Below are 25594 nucleotides of genomic sequence, written 5' to 3' on the forward strand. Positions count from 1 at the left end.
TCTGAAATTCTTACCAGAACATTAGGGATGTTGAAAATAATGCACAGGGATGGCAGCAACCCTTTCTCCCCTCGTGATGTGGTCCCAAGCATGATCAGGCCCCCATACCATTTGTAAACTGAGGAAAGTCCAGGCTGGTAGTGGGAGCCCCGAGGAATGCCACATCATCTAGTTTGGTGCTAAACTGACAGGGAGCATGTTTATTCCTCGTTCTAGGGTTGCACCGAAGTATTTTCTCACATGGAAGTTAGTGGTTGACATTCATTTCCATGGGGAAAACTACAGCACTTCATTTAGCAATCATGGGTTAGCCACACTGACAGGAATCACAGTGGGGGTGTGGAAGTTCACTGAATGCCCTCCCACCTGGGCCCTGAAATGCATATGTTTCCTTCCATATAGGTCCTGCCAGTCATAATCACAGCAGTTGCCTTTCCTTTTTTCAGATTTAACTAGCAATCAAGAATGCACAACAATATCATGAAGAAGTGTCTTCAGCTGCTTCTTCTGGTGAAGCGCAAAGCTATTACAAAACAGAGTAACAAAATATTCCTGTGGACTAATACAATAAAACATATGGGAGTCATCTTATTTCATAAAGTGGGGGGGATCAAGAATATAATTAAAGTTAATACACAGTGGAATTGAACAGGGTTTCTACAATATAACCACTAGGAAGATGTGTTTAAGTTGCAAGTAACAAAAGAATAAAGTATCAAGACTTAGACTAAACAACATTAGATTTCTCTGCAGTGCTATGCAGGTTAAAAAGACAAACTCTTAAAACCAGCAAAAGTATATCGTAGCTCCAATAAACACCTCACAAACAACTGCCCAGCAGAAAAAAGCAACGAGCAGAATGGGCAAGACAACGTTTATACTGAGGATTTGTTTGATAAAATTAATACAATCAAAATTTTTAAAAATCACATGTCACTTATACGAGCGGACATTAATAATGTAAGTAAACTGATTAAGTGGCTTATAATGTTTCTTTTTATGCTTGATGTATAAGCTTCTTTTATTCTTTGAGGCACTGAGAAAGGATTCCTCTCACACCGTGTTAAGGCGTCTTGCTTCGTTTTGTGTAACTGCGGGGGTGGGGGAATATTAGAAGGCCTCAGTCCTTCCTGATTTCTATTTCTGTGTAAGAGTATTGCAACATGACCAACAGTGTCAAAGCAAGCATGCAAACCCACAGGAAATCACCCACAAGGTATGTATGAATAGTCACAGGCTACAAACACTCTGGTCTTTTAAAAAAGAGCTTAGCATCTTTAAACAGAGACCATTTTTTAAAAAAAATTTCAAGAGTACTGATATGTTTGGCTTGGAACATTACTTAAGCCTGGCACAAATTTTAAAAGCAACCACCAAAGCTAATTTTAATATTGATTTTGTTTCCTTCAAATATGAACGGCACATTAAAAAGAGACCCTACTCTTATGAAAGAAGCAATAAGCAAGCTATTTGTTTGATTTTTTTTAAAAGACACCTACATGATATCAGAACAAAGAGAGCCAAAAAGTGCTGGAAGCAAAACACTATATATGTTGGTGGATTTAATTAAATTATGCTTCGTAACTAGTTGCATATGCTGCAGAAGGGTTAATGATATGATGGCTCTCGAGGGAGCAATTCGCTGATTCAGCTCCATTACATCAGACACAATAAAAATGTCTGTGTTGACCAGAAAGGCAGGTCTGGTTCTCTTCAAACACTATCACACTGGTTATGTGACTCATTCTCTCTTCTCTCTCAGCACCAGCAAAGCTAATTCTTGAGCAGCTATTTATATTTAAGTGAAGGGGAGGGGGGTGGGAATTGCATGAAGCAGCAAAAAACGTATGGAGCAGATCTCATAAATTATCCCTGGTGGCTGCAAAAGAGAAGATAATATCTGGCTTTAGCTACTGTTAACATTTTTGCCTCTTAAAATTTCTTTATTCCAAGACTTTCTAAAATTATTCCTCTGTAAATAGACCCAAGTACACTATATTGTGGTGTATGTTCACTAGCCTTTATGTGAGTTTCATACAGATTGTCCACAGAAGCATGCAGTAGGACCAGAAGAATACTGTAAAATTACCCAAATTCAGCTATCCCTACAACAAAAGCCTGATCCATACGGATGAAATTCAGCAGGTGCTGTCTACCGCCATGGAGGGCTTCCAGCCTGCCAACACCACCTGATTCTGAAAAGTAACAGTCAGTTATGATTTGCCCACTGAAATTAATGGGACACACTTAAAAAGTGAATAAAAATTGAAAGGCCGTCACCGCTGTGATCAACCACACAACTAACCAAATCGTTGTAATGAGCCAACAAAGGGAATCAGGCCACCAAATAAAGCAAAACAAACCACAGGGCCTTGAAGATTATGTGAGACTAATATTGCCTGGGCTTGCAGCTGAAGATGATTTTATTTACATCAGTCTCCAGAAGTTAAAAAAAAAAGGATTTCTTTTGGACCTTATACTATTGCAGCTGATGAGTAATAAAATATTTTTTTAAACCCTGAAAGCAAATCCAAGATTTGTATGCAGACACAATAGGACTGTCAACTGTTTTTTTTTAATGAAGCTTTCATTGTTATATGTTTCTGCAATTCAACCTCACTATCAAAATGGCTTGCCACATGGCATGGAGGACAGCTAGAAATTAACAGAAGCCAAGTGCTATGGAGCTTGGCCGAACATGGGGGAACTGCTAATGCTATGAAGGAAAGCGACAGTAAAATAATAGCGAAGCTGTACAGAAACCATGTCCACATTGTGTAAGAACATAAAGTAACTGTCAGGTCCAAAACCCCTACAAGAACTTGGTGAAAGAGGATTCTTCCTAATATTTGGCACAAATTCTGTTTTGTTGCTTTACACAGCGTTGTACCTGAGACTTCTCATAAACCAGTGGAATGTCTTTTTTAAAAAAGAGAGCTTTTAAACATTTAAACAACATTCTGATGGAGGGGGGGGGAATTGTACAGCAATACCAAACATACTCACTAGGAAGTAAATCTAACTGAAATCAATCAGACTTATTTTCAGAACCTATGTTTAGAACAGAGTTGCAAAACTTAAAGCAACATCTACCAGAGTGTGTTCCACAAGTGATCTTGTTTTTCATTTATGGCTGATCAGTCAGATATGGGTATCAGAAAGTATCATAAGAATCTGAACCAGACTCAGGTAACAGAAAGCGGCACAGCATTTCATCACAGGAAAGAAAGTTCTCCCTCCAAATGTCACAGCTACACCGCAGATGCCAATATTACAGTAGTTGCTGGAGGAAAGATCAGAATACCTTGACCAAAAAAATCAGCTTTTGGGCCAGCAAATACTACATTCCGTGTGATGGGTCACTGCTCATAAAACACACAGCTGAAATTCCCAGCATCTGTATTACATTGTCTTTGTGGAGACAAAGTCTCATCGCTAAGAATATGTAATAAGGAAGTACGGAAAGGAGATAGTATGTGCGAGGAACAAGTGGGATGACAGAGGGGCAGGTGTGAGAGACGGGGGATGTGCGGGGGGGGGGACAGTTTTACACATAAAAGAGGTGTGAGTAGTGGTGGGATTCAGCAGGTTTGCACTGCTTCAGTAGAACTGGTTGTTAAAATGGTGCTTGGAAACAACCAGTTGTTAAATTATTTGAATCCCACCGCTGGGTGTGTGAGACAGCAAGATGTAGGTGAGAGAGACGGTTGGGAATGGAAGACAGGCAAGAGAGCATTCAAGCACAGCAAGGAGTAGAAGAATGGAAAAGAAAGCTATAAATAATGGGTCAGAAGGGAGTGAGAGAAGCTAATGGGCATAAAAATCTTATTTATGCTATACATTATGAGGTTACTATGCATTTTACATTCCTCAGCTACATTCAGAATGCTGATGTCACGCCGGGGTATACAATGAAATATTTGTTTCATTCAACGGTAGAAAAGGGTAGCAGCGACATTCTTATGAAATTGCCATTTTGCGATAACCCTTGAGCCCCTGCTTTTCACTCGTTAACAGTAAAGTATGGTTAAAGGATGTTCAAATACGATGCACAGTGACAGGTGTGTCAGTGGAACAAAAATGGGGCCTTTTATTACAAATATACTGAATATTCCCATTTGCTTTTATGCTTCAACTGCAAACCCCACTTTTAGAACACCCACTGGTCAGGTAGGAAAGTGCTATTTTGTTTTCCAGAGAGGACACTTTCTTTAGCCCTGACCTGGATGATCCAGGCTAGCTTAATTTGTTGGGATTCCCAAAGCTAAGTAGGGTCTGCCTTGGTTAGTACTTCGGTGGGAGACCACTAAGGAAGTCCAAGGTTGCTATGCGGATAACGGCAAACCACCTAAGAATGTCTGTTGTCTTGAAGACCCTAAGGGGTTATCATAAATCAGCTGTGACTTGAAGGCACTTTACATGCACACTTTCTTTTCTGAAAAGTTCAGGATTTAAATATTCTTAAAGAAGATGCTTTCCCCAAGATGTTTCAGACATTCTCAATTAGAAACAGCCATTTGCCTTTCTCTGGTTGCAAATAATGTTAAAAGGTTAAGCATGTAAAACTACACAAGCATGTAAAACTACACAGCTGAAGCATAAAAGCATGTAAAACTACACATGCCAACCTTTTAAAATCAAAGATAATTTGTAACAGTAAAACACATTAAAGATAAATAGTCTCGAAGTTATGGACAATAAGTGATTTTCTAATGGGGAGGGGAAAGGCTGGACAATTAACAATGCGGGGTACAGACATAAAAAAATTACTGGCACTTAACGTTTCATATTGCACATAGTTTTGTTTATGAATAGCATATATTTTACTTTTATTTTAAATTTGTCGATTTTGAGTTCTTGGGACAGGGGGTGGCAGGAGTGACAATATGTACAAAATGCAGATAGTTACTCTTAAAAAACAAGAGTGGAACAAAAGAACTGTAAATCTCAAAGCTTGATTCATGACTTCCATGCTGAGACAAGAGGCACATGAATGAAACTGCATCTCACATTGCACCATCCACAGACTGGAAGAAACATCTTCATATTACTGGTCAAATTCTGGAGCGGAGAAGATGTTGGCTGTGGTTTCGGTGAAGAATCTAGGCAGCGATTCTCTATGCCAGTAACCCAAATCCTTTTCAACTTCCTAAAAGCCTCTAAGATGTGGTTTGATTATGCAATAGGCCCTATTAAATTTGGTCAACCTACCACATGTGTGCATAAACACAACCCCCACCCCGGGTCAACACGGACTGACGCCATCACTACTTCCAACACAACAGTTAAAAATCTGATCAGACTTGTTTGATTTGGGGAGGAGAGTTAATCAAGTAATTTAACCTACAACATCAGTCAAATGACATAGCTTCCCATATGACAGAACATTTAAAACTGGTACTGGAATGATCCATTAACACTCAGAACTTCAAAATGCTTGATTCTAACAGCAAACATACCATCTTAAGAGAAAATGTGATGGGACCTTATCTGAGCAGGAAGAATGCAAAGTGGGATATCAGTAATATCTGTAGAGTTTAGCCTTACCCTACAGACAGGCAGTTTCTGAATGTCCCTGGCCGTCATGAGCAGTTGTTCATATAGCACAAGAGAGTTGTAAGCAGTGGCGTAGCGTCCAGGGGGAGGGATAAGAACATAAGAACAAGTCAGCTGGATCAGACCAGAGTCCATCTAGTCCAGCACTCTGCTACTCGCAGTGGCCCACCAGGTGCCTTTGGGAGCTCACATGCAGGATGTGAAAGCAATGGCCTTCTGCGGCTGTCGCTCCCGAGCACCTGGTCTGTTAAGGCATTTGCAATCTCAGATCAACGAGGATCAAGAGATTGGTAGCCATAAATCGACTTCTCCTCCATAAATCTGTCCAAGCCCCTTTTAAAGCTATCCAGGTTAGTGGCCATCACCACCTCCTGTGGCAGCATATTCCAAACACCAATCGGCCATCAGTTCAGTGAAGAAGTGTTTCCTTTTATTAGTCCTAATTCTTCCCCCCAGCATTTTCAATGAATGCCCCCTGGTTCTAGTATTGTGAGAAAGAGAGAAAAATGTCTCTCTGTCAACATTTTCTACCCCATGCATAATTTTATAGACTTCAATCATATCCCCCCTCAGCAGTCTCCTCTCCAAACTAAAGAGTCCCAAACGCTGCAGCCTCACCTCATAGGGAAGGAGCTCCAGTCCCTCAATCATCCTTGTTGCCCTTCTCTGCACTTTTTCTATCTCCTCAATATCCTTTTTGAGATGTGGCAACCAGAACTGGACACAGTACTCCAAGTGCGGTCGCAACACGGCTTTATATAAGGGCATGACAATCTTTGCAGTTTTATTATCAACTCCTTTCCTAATTATCCCCAGTATAGAGTTTGCCTTTTTCACAGCTGCAAATGGGCGTCTTGCACAGGGTGCGTGCCCCTGTGAGAATGTGGTGGGGGTGGGATGGGATGGACAGGGGCGTGGCAGGGGTGCAGGGCACACACCTGTCCCGGGCGCAGTTCCCCCTCACTATGGCTCTGGTTATAAGGCGTTACTCCTACAGAAATAAATTGGACAGACACCAAAATTGGACAGACACCCATATATTTTCAGAATTATTTACTATGTTATTAAACTGTTTTGACATTTACTCCTGGTCAAAATTCTTACTTACCCCTGTTTTATCACACAGACGTAACGTATGAAAGGACCCCACTGCAAATAACTCGCCATCCAGAGCCCAAGCAACAGAAGTGATAGGGTACTCATGTGACTGAGAACTATACAACAGCCGACCATAACTATCCCACACCTAAAAATTAAACATAAATGAAAATCATTTCTAAATATATTGAGAAATATTCTCTAATTTCAAAGTCATGTGGCAAGTTTATGTGTATGAATCATAGTTTTAACACACAGCAGCATGCTGCAGTATTGTGCCAAAGGTGGAACAATGGTCCTATCCACAGATTTAGCTAATATATCCAATTAGAAAAACCATCCTTCAGTCACATTATGTCATAGGTAATGCTTGGGTGCCAATTACAATCCTCAGCCTCTTGCTGTGCCCTCCTGTAAATCACCTACTTGTCATCACCTTTAGCAAGGAGTCAACATTTTGGCACAATCTTTTGCAGGAAGTGTGATGTAGCACTAAGAAAGCCAATGCAACCTGGGCTGCATCAACAAGAGTATAGAGTCCAGACCAAGGCAGGTAATTGTGCCACTACATTTTGCATTGGTCAGACCTCACCTGGAATACTGTCTCTAGTTCTAGGCACCACAATTCAAGAAGGATATTAACAATCTAGAGTGTGTCCAGAAGAAGGTAACCAAAATGGTAAAAGGTCTGGAATCCATGCCCTAGGAGGGAGCTAGGTATGTTTAATCCAGAGAAGAGAAGGTTAAGGAGTGACATAAGTCTTGTTTAAACATCTGAAGGAATGTCATGTCGAAGAGGGAGCAAGCTTGTTTTCTGCTGCTCCAGAGACTAGGACACAGAGTAATGGATTCAAATTATAAGAAAAGAGATTCCACCTAAACATTAGGAAGAACTTTTTGACAGCAAGAGTTGTTTCACAGTGGAATGTGCTGCCTCAGAGGATGGTGGAGTCTGCTCCTTTGGAGGTTTTAAACAGAGGCTGGATGGCCATCTGCCATGAATACTTTGATTGTGTTCCTGCATGGCAGGAAGTTGGACTGGACGGCCCTTGCAGTTTCTTCCAACTCTATGATTCTAGGTTGTGCAGGGGGTATTATCACTCCCTGTTTTTGCACAGAATATCAAATATTCTGTTCCATAGTACCTTTGTTGGAGGCTGATAGTTGATCTTTAGTGGACAGCTGGTAGGGGAGTCTCATGTACTTTATACTAAGCCGTGTGAGATACTGGGAGCACTACGTTTAATTTTATTATTCTGCTGCAATTTGATGTTGCATATGTAAACTAATTTGCTCTTTAGGAAAAAACATGGCGACTAAATAAAACATCACATTCATAACTAAGGCGAGTGTCATAGAATGAAGAAAAAGTGACACCAGGCATGTTTTTCTCAACCCAGAATTGCCCTGTATCTCCAAAAAGGTAATAGTCTGCCGCCTTTGAGAAAGAGATAAGATATAATTTACCCCATTTGTAATACTTTGGACCCAAGCAGTTGTAGGCAACTTTATAGCTTTAATTTTTATGATTTTAATGTTTCCATTTATTTAATTAATTTTATGAACGGCTTGTCTGATTGTTCCAATCTATTTTAGTCTTAGCAAAATCGAGGAAAGGAATAAGAACGTAGCCAAAAATAAAGACTGTTGTCATATCCTTAAACAAATAGCATTTTATTCAATGGGTACTACATAATTGCTCCTGTTACATAATCGTATGTTTCTGTGATACTTGGTGACCTACTGTGTATTTCACTGTACTGACATTATTTAAGATTTGGTAATAAATAAAAAAATACACACCTTATATTTACAGTCTTCACCACCTGATAAGATAAGATCATTCACAGAATTCCAGTCAACTTTTAGAATAATTCCATCGTGGGCTTTCCACTGGGAAAAAAGGAGATATAACAAACGATCCAGGAGATGTTTTTATTAGATGCATATTGTGAAGAACTACAATTGGAAGACAGTATACTTTGTGCATAAAACTTGCTTTAAAACACTAATTAGTACTAGAGTACAAAGAAGGTCAGGGTGGCAATGCAGAGACAGACTACGGTAAACCACCTCTGAATGTCTCTTGCCCAGAGGCGTAGCAAGGGGGAAAAGCGCCCAGTGCACTAGTGCATCCTCCACCCCCATCCCACCCCGGAACGCCCCCACCACGACCCCACAGGGGTGCATGCCCGGTGCGTCGCACATCCCCTTGGAGCTACACCTCTGCTCTTGCCTTGAAAACTTGCTTGTGTAAGTTGTCTGCAACTTGACAGCAAGAATTTTAAAAATCTGATAAGTTGGTTCACAAAGATTTTTTTTTTAAAGTCAAGCCATGTAAGTACTGATGAGATCTAAATCAGCTAATGACAGGATCATCCAGTGTAACAATTGCACAGGGACCACAAACTTCCTCAGCTTTCCCTGTTGGTTGTGACCCTGAGAAAATTTATTCCTAAAGTCATAGGACCGGTAGAGAGTAATAGGCATGTGTTGTGGGGAAGTCATTCCCTTCTTTCTCCTCCAGAGGTTTGCTTATGGAAGAGGCAGGAGGGAGCATTTTCCCCTCCCCAATGAAGTCACCCCACCCCCTCAAGCTGCTGCAGAGCATGTGTGGAAAGGAAAAGCTGAAAAAATATAGAGGAATGTGCACAGAAAACTCATATGTGTGGAAGCAATCACAGTGAGTTAACTATCTGGTTAGTTAATCAAAAGTCAGAAATTACAGAACCTTTGAACACTATTGTCAGTTTTGGATAATTAAAATGAAATAGATCTTACCCTGTAAAATGAACAGCTAAATCCTGAAGCACAGGTGCAATGGTGTTTTATCAGTTTATTTTCTATTTTTAGCATAGGTGCATTCATATAATTAACAACAGCCTAACCATGGTTAAGCAATAAGGTGGGGCCTGAAAGAATGAGCACTCTCCTTCCAACATTCCCTTACATGAGCATAAACATCCCAGTTTCTTTGACTTCATAACCAGAGTAAACTTTACATTGGTACCACCATTAATCATAGTTTCTAAGTTAGTGCTGGGTCCACTTGGACAAATTTTCACTGAGGATCATCTGTCACCCATGAGCAACATTTAAGAGATCATTTGGTGCTGCGGTAGAAGCGGAGAGGCAATTTTATGGCTCACATCCTAAGTCCTCTTCAGTTGTCTTAGCATAGTCCTCCATGGCACACCTCTGGAGTTTGGCACTTCTTGGCCCACCTGAAAGACACTGGTCCTACACGAGAAATGTCTAATGCCACAGAAGAAGAAGAGTTTGGGTTTATATCCCACCTTTCTCTCCTGTAAGGAGACTCAAGGTAGCTTACAAGCTCCTTTCCCTTCCTCTCCCCACAACAGACTTCTTGTGAGGTAGGTGGGGCTGAGAGAGTTCTGAAGAACTGTGACTAGCCCAAGGTCACCCAGCAGGAATGTAGGAATGCGGCAACACATCTGGTTCACTAGATAAGCCTCTGCCACTCAGGTGGAGGAGTGGGGAATCAAACCCGTTTCTCCAGATTAGAATCCACCTGCTCTTAACTACTACACCACGCTGGCTCTCCACAGTGGAGGACTGCCTCTGCAACAGAAAAAGGTCCTGCGCAGGTGGAAGCCAGGCTCAGGATACAAGTCCACATAAACTGGCACTTCTCCTCATATGCAGATTATGGTTAAAAATGAATGGAAACACTCCTGCAAAATGTAAACCTTTATGTCTATATCAAAGCCAGCAGCACAGTTGCAATTCAGGGCTAACACATTTAGGATTGCCTGATAGACAGCAAATGCATGCAATGAAATATACCACTTCACATTAACGTTACCTGCAAAACCTTAGCATTTGGTTGAAGAGGTTTGATAATCAGTTGTTTTCCTGATGTGTAAAGAATCTTTGCTGAATCTGGACCCCATGCTACTGAATATATTGGGGTTCCTGCAGAAAAAACAAGAGACATCGAGATAGGGGGGGAAAGCTGGGACACTGCCGTCAGAAAACCCCAATTAATAAGTAGAGACAGGTCTGCTATTTAGTAACAAACACATTTGGTCCATGTTTTAAATAAACTGGATGAGAACAGAAGCCAAGGGTAAGTTAAATTATTGCATATTTAACTGCAAAGGGGCATATAAAGCAATGCCAAGGATAGCCTACAAACTAGTCTACAGACTATCCATGTGGCTAAAAATCAGCTAGAGGCTGGAGTGCTGATGAAGCTCTGGTAATGCAAGCCACTGCTTGTACAGCTTTAGCTAAATCAAGTTTATAAACTCCCTTTATGTTACAAGAACAAAAATCTGCTCCCCTCTTCTACAATTGTAGTCTTTGGAGAATGCTTCATTCTGTCAACAGTGTCAGTGAAAGTTACGTCAGCCAAGGCACTACCAATCTTATAATTCGAAGACTTAACTTGTAGTCTGCTTTATTAATCATGGAGACTCTCATTTCTAAAACAAATACTTAATTATATCATGGCTGGCACAGTTTCCAGATTGAAAAGACAGAAGCTAACTCCCTCTCTTAGTCTTGCAGTATATAATATCTTGGAGCACAACATCATGGTGAAACAAGTTGGTCCCAAAACACTGTGCTGAAGGAACATGCTCTTGGAGGACAGTTAGTAGTATGCTAACTGGGAGTGGGCAAGTTGGGAGTGGGCAAGGCAGAAACATCAATGGAGGAGCCTGGAACAATTCTAAGGCCCACTTCGCACAGGTCAATAACAGCACCCCTGGAATGGTAAAAACACCATTCCAGGGTGCTGTTCACATGGCTGCTACCTCTAGATCGAGGGAGTGCCGGGCTTTTCCCCTGAAACTGGTGGCGGGGGGAACGCTGTCAATGAGCGAGGCTTTTGAGAAACAGTTTCTCCCTGCTGGCACGGTACAAATGGCCCCGGGTTGGAGGCGCCGCTTCCATGTCTCCCCACACTTACCTTCTCTCCCTGCGGAGCTCCACAGGTTCAAGGAGATATGCCCACACTGCCCTTTCAACCCCCCCCTGGGGGGGTCGGAGGGCAGCATGGGTGTGCCTCCCCCATCCCTATGGAGCTCTTCAGGGAGAGAAGGTAAATGTGGGGATCCTCACATTTACCTTCTCTCCCTGAAGAGCTCCATAGGGATGGGGAGGGAAACTGAGGCGCCTCCACGGGTCGCAGCTGCTCTGGGGCCACTCGCACCTCAGCGTGCGAATGGCCACGGGGCTCCACCAGCATCATATATGCTGGTGGGAGGCTGCTTCCCTGGCCCATGCAGAGTGCGTCTACGTTCGCCCACCAAGATAGGGGCTGTGGGGTGCAGAAGCCTTGGCGGGTGAGCCTGGAACAACTCCCAGTTTGCCCACCAAGATTGAGACTGTAGGGTGGTACCCTTGGCCAGCTCAACAATGGGGGGGAGCCCAGCAAGTTTCGCAGCCCCCCACAAATTTTACTTTGATTGCAGTATTAGTGTGCCTAAGAAAGTGCTCCCCAACATAACATCTGTGGGTGCTTTGGCCTGATGCTTGCTTGCAGGCCTGCTTCTTGACCCCTTCATTATTCATTCCTTATTCCTTTTCATGTGAGAAAAAGAAGTGCAACTAATTCCTCAGTTGATCTAAACTCCCCAGAGCAGTAATATAGGAACAAAAGCTTGCAGCAGCATCCGAGGAAATTACATATGATTGCACAGATGACCACTCAAGTAAGAGCAACTTTGTTTTGATCTTCATGTATTCTCTGCAGTCTTGCATGGGTGGTTAAGGAAAATCAGTATGAATCTCTTAACTGAGTATGTTTTGTAATATTTGTCTTCCAACATCTGCTTCTTTTCTAAGCAGTAATGTTTAATGACTTTGGAGGAAGATGACGATGTTACAGCTTTGCAAACATGGTTGAGGGCAACTTCCTTCAAAAGAGAAGGGGATGAAGCTTATGCCACGGTGGAGCAGGCCTGCGCTCCTAAGGAAAATTCCCTTTAGCCAAGTCATAATAGCTTGATTAAGGAAACCGTCTACCAAGAGATGATCTATGATGTTTGTTGCCCCTTTTCCTGTCCCTCAAAACAAATCATCAAGTTGGGGGGATCTTTCCACAATTAAGCATTTCTTTGTAGAAAGAACAATAAAGACTGCAGAATCCCAGGAAAACAACATTCTTTCCCTTTCACTGCCAAGTTGGGAGAAAAATACTAGTAAACAATGGCAGGAATGTGGAACAAAGAGGCTATCTTGGGAAGAAATTCAAAACTAGGACATAAGACTACCTTGAGTCTATGGAATGGAATGTCATACTTCAATACTTGTAATTTACCAACACTTTCGGGAGAAGTGATGGCAAACCAAAAAGCCATTTTAAAAGATCAAAATCATACACAACAAGTAGTCAGAGCTTCAAAAGGCTTAAACATTAATTTAGTGACAGGAATAAACTACAGCTACAGTTGGCTGGATTGCAGCATGCATATTATATAAAACTTGGGGGGCAGGGGGGGGGGAGCCAACAGTATAAAGCTGGAGCCAGTCAGCCTGAAAACTCAATTCGATCCTCAACTCAGCCGAGCCCAGTGTCAAACAGGTCCATCCTGCTAAGAACTCCACGTTGAGTTTGGGTTGGGTGAAGGTGCAAGAGGGGTGGTGACTCTGCAATTCACCCCCATTGACCTGCCAAAGTAGTTCCTGGCAGAGCTGTAGTGAGGGGAAACTGCACCTGGGGCACGTGTGTGCCCTGCGCCCCTGCCACACCTACACCAGCACACGCCCAGCGCAAGATGCTCCACCCCTGGGTGCTATGCCACTGGTGCCTGGGGCTCCAGACCCCTTGCTTGCCCCCTTGCTATGCTACTGGTTCTATGCTAAGAAATGCATTTGTACAGAATTCAAAATGGAGATCCCTGTGAGGGGAAGTCCCAAGGCATCACAGGGTAGGTGTTAATGACAGAGAGACTCAAGGGAAACAGGGGAAGAAAGGGAAGTATTGTGAAAAGTGACACAGGAAACAGTAGGAAAAAAGGGACTATGAACATGACAAAGGAAGCCAAAGAAGGAGACAACTTAAAAAGGAATAAGGAATGAATAATGAAGGCAAGCATCAGGCCAAAGCACCCACAGATGTTATGTTGGGGAGCACTTTCTTAGGCACACTAATATTGCAATCAAAGTAAAATTTGTGGGGGGCTGTGAAACTGGGCTCCGCCCCCTCATTGTTGAGCTGGCCAAGGGTACCACCCTACAGTCTCAATCTTGGTGGGCAAACTGGGAGTTGCTCCAGGCTCACCAGTCAAGGCTTCCGCACCCCACAGCCAGTATCTTGGTGGGCGAACTTAGGCCCACTCTGCATGGGCCAGGGAAGCAGCCTCCCACCAGCATATATGATGCTGGTGGAGCCCTGTGGCCATTCGCACGCTGAGGTGCAAGTGGCCCCAGAGCAGCTGTGACCTGTGGAGGCACCTCAGTTTCCTTTCCCCACATTTACCTTCTCTCCCTGAAGAGCTCCGTAGGGACGGGGAGGCACACCCATGCTGCCCTCTGATCCCCGGGGGGTCAAAAGGCAGTTTGGGCATGTCTCCTTGACCCTGTGGAGCTCCGCAGGGAGAGGAAAAATGGAAACAGTGCCTCCAACCTGGTGCGATTTGCACCACGCCGGCAGGGAAAAACTGTTTCCCAAAAGCTTCACTCATTGACAGCATTTCTCCCACAGTTTCAGGGGAAAAGCCCGGCACTCCCTCGATCCATGTGAATATCCCCCCTGGAATGGTGTTTTGACTGTTCCAGGGGCGTTGTTATTGGCTCATATGGAGTGAGCCTTAGAACTGTTCCAGGCTTCTCCATTGATGTTTCCACCTTGCCCACTCCCAACCTCTGCGGGCAAGCCAAGAGTTTCTTTAGGCTCACCTGCTGAGGCCACCACCTCCATCACCCTCCTTCCCATTGTGGCTGCAGGCATTGGGCCTTTCTTGGCATCTAACACCATTGGTAACAGGAGCCACAGACCAGCGAAAATACCAGCAGATACACTAGGCCTGGCTGAGATGGTGAGGGACACTGGCAGCCACCAACAGTAGGTTTGTTATCTGTGCATGTTCAAAGAATGCTTTATTTAGCTTTGGGGGATTTAACCCTCACCAATGTGGTTTTAAAAATCTTTTTGGATTTTTCTGCAAGTGTAGGGGGGTTCCAGAAGGCTGTAGAAAAACCTATTGGGATCAGTATACAGCCTATCGCAGATTTAGATATCCACAATGAAGGGGCACGCTTGGGAATTAGATATATCGATTATAAGGTAGGTCTGTTTTTCAGTCAGTATAGTTTTCCTATGCCTTCTTTTGGCCTTCTTAATTGTATTATGCACTATAATTCCTCACATTAACATAACAACATTGCATAACAAAGATGGTAATAGTAATCGCAGGCATCAAAAATAAATGCTATTTTGATAACTAAAGTGATTCTGGATTCAATAACTTCTGCTAAAAAGTTTAATTGGTATTGTTTCACAACACTTATCTAAATCCAGTCCACAAGGACCTAGGCAAGAACATGCCACTAACAAAGCATGTTTATAGAAAACTAAACCTTAGTTGATGTATTTTACTTTCGACACTATGAATGAGAAAAACATTGTATTTAAGACAGGAACTTCCTTAAAACAGTTGAAATATATATCTTACTCCTGTGGTTGGAAATGCTGTCCATAGGCTAACAGAATTAAGATAATCTGTTTGAGAAAGAAAGAGATAAGAACCTAACATTTCATCCAACACATCTACAAGCAGCTTCTTAATATCAAAAGGTCGCACGATCTCAGTGTACTAAGATAAAGCAGAATTAGGTACATTCTCCAAAATGGAACATGAATACACTACTTAGAATATAGTTATTTTGCAAAAGTATTACTTAAGAAAATTGCCTTAACTGTAAGGCTTGATAGCACCCTCTGAAGAAGGTTAAATATTAGGAATATTTACTGTGCATTCTTAAACAGAGTTACATTCTCTACTGAAATCAATAGGTATAGAAATGTATAACTCTACTTAGGACTAAACTGTAAACATTCCAAATATAAAACTATATATAAAACTATATCATCGTGCAAACTGTCTAGTTTGCTTACTGAAATAGAAACTTAAGCTGAAAGAAAAACACGAGAAAGACAATAGAGTTCTGTATATATATAACAACTACAAAAGCATTGTGTGATCACAATCATTTACATTTGGGATGCTTTCACAAAAACATTACCTAGGTTTCAACTAACTGGGTTATTTTAGTCTGGCTTTTATCTTGTGACACAAACAAAACTTTTATTTAAAGACATTACACATGCAGATTTTAATGCAAAGATACACGTGGCCAAATAACTCCTGTTATTTATGGAATACTCAAATTGTTAACCTTTTTGTTAACAATCATATTGAGACCTTGGTGTTCTGAAAAAAATAATACCAGAAACAAACTTCCATTCTGATTTGCTGTAATTTTATATATTTTACTGAATAGTTATTTTTTTAGTGCAAAACATGAAATTACAACATACCACAATAAATATGTTAAAGCAGATTTCAAAAGGTATTGAAGTCACATATAAAGAAACAAAATAAATACCTTGCTGTAGGAGAGTAGATCTCAGCATTCCACTCTTAGACCATATTTTTATTTGTCCATCTTCACCAACTGTAACAAAGGAACATTAGCAGTACTGTCATAAATTATGGGCAGATGGCCAGAGAAGTCCTGACAGCTACAAGTGCTAAAAGTGGTCTCGTTTGCCACAAAGAGAATGGCAAGTGAAAGTGAGGCTTGAGGAAACAGGTCTGTACAAGAAATCTTGCTGCAATGGACATTTGCCCCATCAGGCATAAAACACATTGTGCATAATTGGCCAGTAGTTGATAATAGTAGTTATCATAATAGATAATAATAATTGATAATAATTGATTATCATAATAGATAATAATAATTGATAATAGTAGTTAATAGTAGTTGAGATAATAGTTGACTCAGAAGCCTAGATTCACACACTGCATATGGGGGAGAAAGTATCAGGTGAAAAGTTTCTATAGACATAAAAAGTCTTTTGTGGTACTATATGCAAAGGATTTAAGAGTAATCAGACAACTGTTCAGAGCTGTCTTATGGGTGCACTAAATTATAGAGATAAGTATACTTGTTTTCATTTTTAATGTTAGTATCACAATTTTGTACTACATCAGTGTGATCCTAAGTGGGGGGGGGGAGCGAGCAAGGGGCACAGGAAGCAGACAACCCCCTATACCAGTGTATCTCAGAAATATGCCAACGTGAATATGTCAGCCATTTACGCCAATACAGAGGACCAGTGCTGAAAGTACGTTAATGGCTACAGGAGGACTGGATTCAGCACAAGATGCTGACAGTCAAAGGTCCTCCCCACTTTCCCTCCCCCAGCAGTAATTTGTGAGCCTGAGAAAACTGATTCCTGGGGAAGCAGGACCTGTATGAACTAATGGCCATGTGGGCTGCAATGAGGAGGGAATCAAACAGAGGCAAGCAATGATCACTACAGCCAATACCTAGCTACATGGAGGACTTTGGGAAGTAGGAACATAGTCTTCAAAATTCTGGACGAATCCATAACTGAACACTTCTTACCCATCCCTAGACCACATATCCATACACCTTCCCACCGTTCAGTGGGCATCTTGCAGATTTTCAATCATGTTAATGGTGTTACTTTGTTTCAGTTAACAATTTTTTTTACAAAAAACAAAACAACATTACCACAGAAAAATATTTTCTTACCTGTAACAAGAGCCGCTCCTTCGTAATTCCATCTTCCTGCTAGTACAGCTCCACAATGGGCTTCCACACTTTTTTCCACTCTTCCTGACTTGGAAATCAAATGGAACTTGCCTATCAAGTTTTGAAGTTATTATATTAGAAATCCAGTCCACATTTGGAAGGCTGTTAATAGATATCCTTAGAAATTTAAAAACGCAGCCAAAATAAAAACAACTGAATGTGTGATTTTTTTTCCTGTCTAATTCCTTGGTTAAGCTGATTCATAGCAAAATTGTAACTTTTTCACTATGCAGGTTTCTCAGTTCATAGCTGCTCTCATTGATCTCAGGCAAACCAGAATAGAAACATTTTCGAGATTTACAAAACAACAGGGATCACATGAAATGAAGCTATTCATGCTTAAATCTTATTGTAATCTATGGGACATATTACCTATCTAATTTAGAGCCATAGGAGTTAGCGGATTTTAGTTGAATTGGGCTGATGGTATCTACCTTTTTTCTTTCATTATTTTTGTAATATTATTAATGCCCTGGGAGGTCACTATATTACTCTACTATTTTGTGTTCACACCATTATGGTAATTGTAAACAATACTGGAACAATATAGCCAACAATTTTTCAGAAATGATTCAGAAATCAGAAATCAATATTTTCCCACCTTCCCTATACCATTCTGATACTGAAATTCTCTGAACATAACACACCATGTTTTTAAAGATACAAACCTAAAATAGAACGTGTTATGCTTGGTAAAGGTAATGGCAAATAATTATGATTTGTTAAGTATTGATATCCACTATTTAAAATTTATTATAAATATGAACAAAAGGGCTGGCAACTAAATACAGATATACGACTGCTATTTAAAATTACATTAAGCAGCAATAGGTTTCCACAGTAACATATGTCATAAAAATTTAAATGCATCAATATAAGATGAAATATTACATTATTTAAAAATTAATTTACTATGAATTGTAATATTTATTTTGCATTGAGACTCACTAATGAGACAAGACAAATCAAAACAGGAAAAGATGGAGACAGAATGCTTACAATATACATACTCTGCAATTAAAATGTGAGTATTCCTCAACACAAAACAAAAAGGTAGCATGCTTTCCAGTCTTATTTAACATCTTGAAAAAACAAACAAGTTTTATTCAACAAAATAATTCTGCAACTTAATCTAGGTCTGTAAGAACTGATTTTTACCGCAAATTGTTTTAAGAATTGCATCATTTCTTGCATTTGGCATGGTCTTTGTTGTGAATCCTTCTGAAGTGCCAGACGCTTCCAGTCAAGCTGCTGACATTCCCCACCCACCCCCATCCATGCCATTATCATGCCTCTTTTCAATGACTTGGCTGAAGGAGGACAAATACCCCCTCTTGTCATGAAAAAAAGAAGCTTTTTCACAAGTTATTGCAACCACTCAGTTCTCACTAGGAACATGTGAGAAACATCTTGTAATTACCAGCAAGAGGTGAGCAAAACTGGACGTAGTCTATGAACTAATAGTCCCTAATGTGGCAATGATGAGCACAAGGGCAACCACTGATGTGTCTCCGGGTGCTTCTTTACTGTTCCACATACCTACCCCTTCAACATCTCTTTTCAAGTTCCCTTCTGTCCCGTTCATGCCATTCATATGCCTCCAGGGACATGGGGGGGGGGGGGAATAGTGCCAAGGCGCTGAAGTCCTGCCCCCCACTTACCTTTTTCTGCAGGCTGAAAACAGGCCAGGCTGGTGGGGCAGGGGCAGGCCTGGGGATACGGGGTGAGGGGGGAAGTGGGCAGGGGCCATTTTTTATTTCCATGGATGTGTGCCTGCTGCATGGCACACACTCCTACCCCCTTGTAGCTACGCCTCTGTATGCCTCCCTCCCTTTTATACCGTCTCTTGTTCAACTTTCACTCAGTTTCCTTCCTATCCTCTTCTCCTCTTTCTCTTGGGTATCACTGTACTTAGCCAGTGCCCCATGCCAGTTCTGAGGTGCTTTAAAGGGGTTGGGAGGACGGAGCAGCTGCATTAGGGGACAATAAGATTAGCAGGAGGTAGGGATGCCAGCCTCTGGATGGGAGCTGGGGATCTTCTGGAACCTCATCTCCAGACAACAGACATTTCTTCCCCTGAAGAAAATGGATTCTCTGGAGGTTGGACACTATGACATTGTACCTCACTAAAGTCCCTGTCCTCCTCAGGCCCCACCCCCAGGAACTTCCCAGTCTGGAACTGGCAATCCTATCACCCATCAGAGGTCAGGGGAATATGCTTGTTGAACATATTTCCTACATGCATAGAAAGACTAATTAGGCAAACTTTGAAATTTTCTAGCCGTTTTGAATTACAGCAAAGTAAGAACAATTGTAAGATAACCACCCAAGTATTGGTTAACTGGTGCTGATGAAGATACAGAATGTAAGGCTTACCTCTACTGGGCTGACTGTCCCACCAAATAAGTTTGTTTGGTGGGCACAAGACCGAAGGCCTTTTCAGCTGCACCCCCACAACTCTGGAACACTCTCCTCAGGGAGGTGCACCTGGACCCCTCACTTTTGATCTTCAGGAAGCAGCTAAAGAGAGTTTTATTTAGGACTACATTTTACTAATGTAGTTTTTATTTGTTGGCAGTACTAATTGAGATTTTTAACGGTCATCTTTTATGTTTTACAATCGTTTTCATTCTATTGTAAGCTGCTGTGAATGCCACAAGGTGGAAAGGTGGCTGTTAAATGTTTTAAATAAATAAATAACCATGAAGTCATTCTTCTCTGAACTAGAAATGCTGAAATTTCTGTGAACAAGAAATGCTGAAATGCTGAAACCAGAAAACATTTCTGTTAGGGAACAGTGCCTTAAAGTTCCAGACGGAAAAGACACTGGGCAACAGACACTGATCCAGAGTGTTAAACCTGTGATAGGTAGCAAACTGGACTTCCCACAAACCCAGTGTCAGTGATAAAACAGTGACCGAAAAGACCATTACCTTGCAGCTTATATACCACCTGACTGCTGAAGTTCGTTCAGGAAGATGCCCTCAAAACAAACAGGTCAATGCTCAAAAAATAATTTAGTATCTTCCAGACTTTTTTTACTTTCACTTCTCTAGGCCAGATAAAAAAGTAAAATGTTTGACCATATGCTTTATTCATAATATAGTTTGGAACAGAATGTGAAGGGACTCATGTGAAGGGACTCAGTTTCAGCCTTACATTAATTCTTAGTGTTATAAAATACCGCTCCCCTTCTTCCTGTTTCTATTATTTAATGAAACCATAAACTGTTCTCAAAATTGAAGCAGTTTTCCAGTTCTGGAAAGCATTCAAATAAGAGATTAGCAGCCTATTCAAGTACAATGTGTACAGAACTATGTCTGTTATATTCATTTGCTACCACAGAGCTCTTAAATATTCTGCTGTAATTTTAATGACTAGTTATATGTGTAACAAAAACTAGTAGAACAAGAACGTAACTTTTAAAGGACCACTACACACAGTACACAAATCACCAAAAGTACATATCAAACTGCTTAGAAAAAAACCGACATAAAGGAGAAAGGATATTTAATATATCAGAGCAAATGGAAGCCCAACTTAAATTGCAGTACTGTATGTACTGAAATGTTGGGCTTCAGAATATAGACAGATAACAAATTATACATAAAAGACAAACTGTCATGTCACTGGCTTTAAATGGAGTTTTGGAAAGCTATACAGACATTAGCAAAAAGGTGGTCTATAGATAATGAATGTTATTTTCCAACGTACCTCTAACTTTTCTCTGTGTGCTCTGCCTCCCTTGATGCCAATGGAAATGACTCTTACAAGTGGGCCTGCGTTAGCAAGGCAATAAAAGGACTATCACTGGCTTGGTTATCCTGTCACTTCAGCATCTGGATTTGAATTTGACTGAGCATCTTTTATAAAATCAGATCTCATCGTTTATGGCAGCAAGCATAGACTTTTGAATCAAGCTTTGTGAGAGCCAACAGACTAAGCAGGACAGACAGCACTTGCCGTTTTAAGGTAGAAGGTTAGGGCACTGAAATACCACCAGAAACAGGTTAGATCAGGAAATAAATCTACTGGTTGAATTGGTAGAATACTGGATAACTATTGCAGAGTATTATGTTATGCGAGTGTTTCAGAGAACTACCCTCATGATCCAAATGGGGCCCTGTCCATATTCATTTGGAAAACAGCAGAGAATGTAGGCAGGCTCAGCCAAATACCTATGATGGCCTACTTTAATGGATGGTTAACATCGCGTTTCTCACCTAATTGTAGTTGTATCCTGATGTTCCCTGGATCTCAGGGAAGACTGTAATGGGAACTGGACTTCAATGGGAAGTGTACCACTTTGGGCCATCTCAAAAGGTTATAAGAAGCAGTAGTCATCAAGGAGCAATCAGAACTCCGGTTTCCCATATAACCTCTGCTTTCGCAGTTACCCATTTATTCTTCTTTTATTCTGCTGTTCTCTCTAGGAACTCAGGAAGAACACATAGTTCTCTTCATTTTATGCTCACAACAGACCTTTGAGATAGGCTAGCCTGAGTGAATGACTTGCTCATAGTCAACCACTGAGTTGAATGGTGAGTGCTTAAACCCAGGACTCCCATTCCCAGTGAAACATGCTAATCAGTACACCATGCCAGTTTTCACTGTGTACTGCAAGTAATTTTAGAGTCTGGTATTATGAACAGAGACTATCAGTTTCCATGAGGCTTCTTGGAAGGATTCTTTCCCTTCCTCAGGACAATCTTGAATATGTAAGGACTTGCATACTGTTTGTGGATTGAGTCCTGTTTCTTTTCTGCCACAATTGTTGCTTTGTCATTAGACAAGAAAATGCATAGTAGGGTTGTGACTTAGAAATCATACTGTGCCCTGGGGATACATCAGCCTACAAAGGCTAAGTCCTTGTTTTGTACTATTTTTTTAAGATACGAGAAATCATAAGTATAATATTTCCCATTGCATAGCAGTGCAATTTCAAGAATAATTTAGTTCATATTTTGAGCTATTATGGTGCTAAGCACCATAAAAGCCTTTCTATGAAATCGTATATTGTGTATAGACTACCAGCGTAGTCGGTCTTAAATGTGACAATCACAAATGATTAACTCAACACATCCAAGAATTCTATACTACTGCTTTGTGTTTCAGGAGATGTGTTACCGCTGTTAATCTATGAATTATAGCAGCTGTATAGTTCGATATGCTTCAAGACATAATGGTTCCTCTATTGCATATTTTGGTAAAGCAAAGGTCTCAGTGGACACTTTCCACATTTTACATTCTTTAAAAAAAATCTAAAATGTATTCACAAAATATGCTTGTACTCGGGGGAGTTCTGGTTGCAATATTAAAACCATAAATAAGATTAAAATTGGTGTACCATCATGCAAGAAGGATTCTCTTGGTTACGTATATAAAGAACCAATTTGTAGAATTATGATTGATGGCACAATAGTGTCCTGAAAAATGTATCAGTGGCCTTGTAATGCCTGTACATGCATAACTGTTGCATTGTTCTATTTTCAGAGCTGCAAAGTGGTTTGCAAAAAGGTAACGTTATCAATCTTCACGCTGTAGACACAGGGATCTTTAAAAAAAAACAACCCACCAAGGCCCAGCAATGTCCGTTTCTACACCTTAAGCAGCTGAGATTCAAGATAAAAACACTGCTAGATTGTGATTTTATCTTCAATCTCTGAAGTCATTAGAAGAATATAAAGTTCAGGCCCTCATTTTGAAACACTAAAATATTTTAAAGAATAATTATAAACAAATTATGACAACACTTTTTATACAACTGTTTCACCAGGACAAAATTTGATAATCCTTTCCATATTTTGAAACCACTGTGATTCTGTGTATTTAAATCTGAACAGGCAAATAGACGTGATATTACCCAACTCCTCATAAAGCAGTGAGTGATTGGATGGGCTGATTTAAAGAGTGCTAGGATTACAATATTGGGGGGGGGGGGCGGGGGGAATGGAACCTTCTTGTGTTCTTCCACCTGAAAACGCTTTTTAAGAAAGCTGGTTTCCCTGAAGGCAAGGGAAGTCCTCTCAGAGGTCCAGAGAAGCCTGGGGAACTTTCAGCTTTCGAGGCCCCAAACCATAATAACAATTTTTAAATGATGTAAATAAAATAAGCTGTGAAATTTATCAAATGCTTAAAAAAATGAACAAGTGTCTCAATTAGAGGTCCCCTTCAAGTCTCAGGCCAAATGGCCCTCCTGGTGCTCCCCTCTAATTGGTGCTGGGCAGGACATACTTCCATTTACCCTGCAAGAACAACAGACATAAAAAGCATTTGAGGGAGGAACAGATGGGGAGGGTTCAGTGGCAGATTCAGCCATAGGCTATATATTGTGTGTATCATTCATCTCTGCCACCACACGTGAATATGTAGATTTTCAAGGCCCAGTCTTAAAGTTTATCGTCTACATTCTGTTCAGCAGGTTTAATAGTAAAATTAGATGGTGCTGGGCAAAGTTTGAGGTGAAAGTGGAGAGTTAAAAGCGTTCCATGCTTAGTAAAACTTAGGAAAGTATACCCAGGCCAATGACAAGAAATCTTGTCCCAGCGAGCTTCCTCTCGCCCCACACTCGACTTTTCACGCCAGAGCAAGGCAAGGGTGGGGAACAGGCCGCATTGGGTAACCGACCCAGTGACCCAGAAGAGACTATGAGAATACATACTTTAATCAACAAAGACAGTTAGGAATGGACATCTCTGAACACACTATACCAGGGCAGTGAGAATTGTACTGGGTACTACTCTGTATGTAGATCCTAATCATGCGGAGTTACACACATCAACTCAACTGAACCTTACTACTGCCACTTTAAATGAGCACAGAGCAAATTACTGTTTACCCTTTCTCCCAGATTTACTCTTTCACCACATTCATCTAAAGTCAATTGTTGTTACCGTGCTTCCCTGAAAATAAAACAGGGGCTTATATTAATTTTTGCACCAAAAGATGCATTAGGGCTCATTTTCAGGGTAGGGCTTATTTTAGGGGAAATACGGTACCTTCACAATTCATTAAGGCGCTTTCTCGGCAACCCCATTGCTTCCCTGTCACGTGTGATGCAAGCTGCATCCTCATTGGCAGGGAGCACCCTGCTGGATCACACCATCCTGATCTGTAACTACCAGCAGGGCTTATTTTTGGAATAGGGCTTATATTTTAAGCCTCCTCCAAAAATCCTGAAAAATCATGATAGGGCTTATTTTCGGGGTAGGGCTTATTTTTGGGGAAACACTGTATCAGACAGAATAAGATGTTGTCCCTAAAAATATGGTGGCCACAGCAAAGTGGAGTTAAGACAGACACCAATACTGACAGTGTCACTTTCTTTCTTATATTTGGTGTAGTACTGGAACAGCTTGATGTGTTCTGCCAACTACTCTTGTAATTAAACAAAGAGAAAAAAGTTCTGTGGGAGAAGAAATTACAGGCAAATAAATCCCTTATCCCATTCCCAACTACACTTTGACAAGACATTGCAAGTAGGGAAGCTTAGACTGAGAAACCAAAATACAAGCTTACCAAGGATATCTTTATTACAAGGATTTGGACGCAGTACAAGGGATATATACAGACTATGAGTAAGCAAAAATAAAATTTCACAATAATCAGAAAGTGGAAAACAGCCACAGCGTTAGCAGTCTGGGGCACCATATCATTGTGCCATACAAAACCACACACACACACAAAATCATCTGAATGTAAATGAAATATTATTACAAATATTGTACTATAAAGTTAACAATCCAAGATGACTTACCATCAGAACTTGTGAGCACAAAGTTCTCAGCTTGGGTTTGCCTCTTTCCCCCTACGCTTTTGGGAAACCAATGAAGATCGATGGGGTAGATATCATCGGGGAGCTTCACTACTTGTACTGCCTCACCAGTTAACAAATTCCATTTCATAATCTGGTGATCTTCACTGCATGAATAAAGTTCATCTGCTGTTGTCCAGCCAACACAACTAACCAATTCCTTATGTGTTAACAGAATTAAGGAAGTCTACCACATCAAAGCATCTGAATCTCACAAAACAGAAAAAGATGTACATCTTTTTTAAAATTAGCTTTTATAAACTAGTAAGTTGGGAACTAATGAGACAAAAGAAATCCCATTCTTAACCAGAC

At 40.9% G+C, this 25594-nt stretch overlaps 1 protein-coding gene across 5 annotated transcripts in view; it reads right to left on the reverse strand.

The window, feature by feature from the left end:
- Nucleotides 1-25594, reverse strand: part of IFT80 (intraflagellar transport 80) — an 83826-nt gene that overhangs the window by 48493 nt on the left and 9739 nt on the right. For 4 of the 5 annotated variants that reach the window (XR_007245269.1, XR_007245270.1, XM_048505863.1 and 1 more), the window contains exons 3-8: nucleotides 25226-25447; nucleotides 17410-17520; nucleotides 16234-16302; nucleotides 10481-10590; nucleotides 8458-8547; nucleotides 6665-6802 (exon numbers count right to left, since the gene is read on the reverse strand). Coding sequence is in view for 3 of the 5 variants with exons in the window: in XM_048505863.1 (XP_048361820.1) it covers nucleotides 6665-6802; nucleotides 8458-8547; nucleotides 10481-10590; nucleotides 16234-16302; nucleotides 17410-17520; nucleotides 25226-25447 (740 nt within the window). In the remaining 2 variants the exon portion in view is untranslated. The remainder of the gene's footprint in view (nucleotides 1-6664; nucleotides 6803-8457; nucleotides 8548-10480; nucleotides 10591-16233; nucleotides 16303-17409; nucleotides 17521-25225; nucleotides 25448-25594) is intronic. The other variant, XM_048505864.1, reaches the window with a different exon arrangement.

The sequence above is a fragment of the Sphaerodactylus townsendi genome, linkage group LG08 (assembly GCF_021028975.2).
Source record: "Sphaerodactylus townsendi isolate TG3544 linkage group LG08, MPM_Stown_v2.3, whole genome shotgun sequence".
NCBI lineage: Eukaryota > Metazoa > Chordata > Lepidosauria > Squamata > Sphaerodactylidae > Sphaerodactylus > Sphaerodactylus townsendi.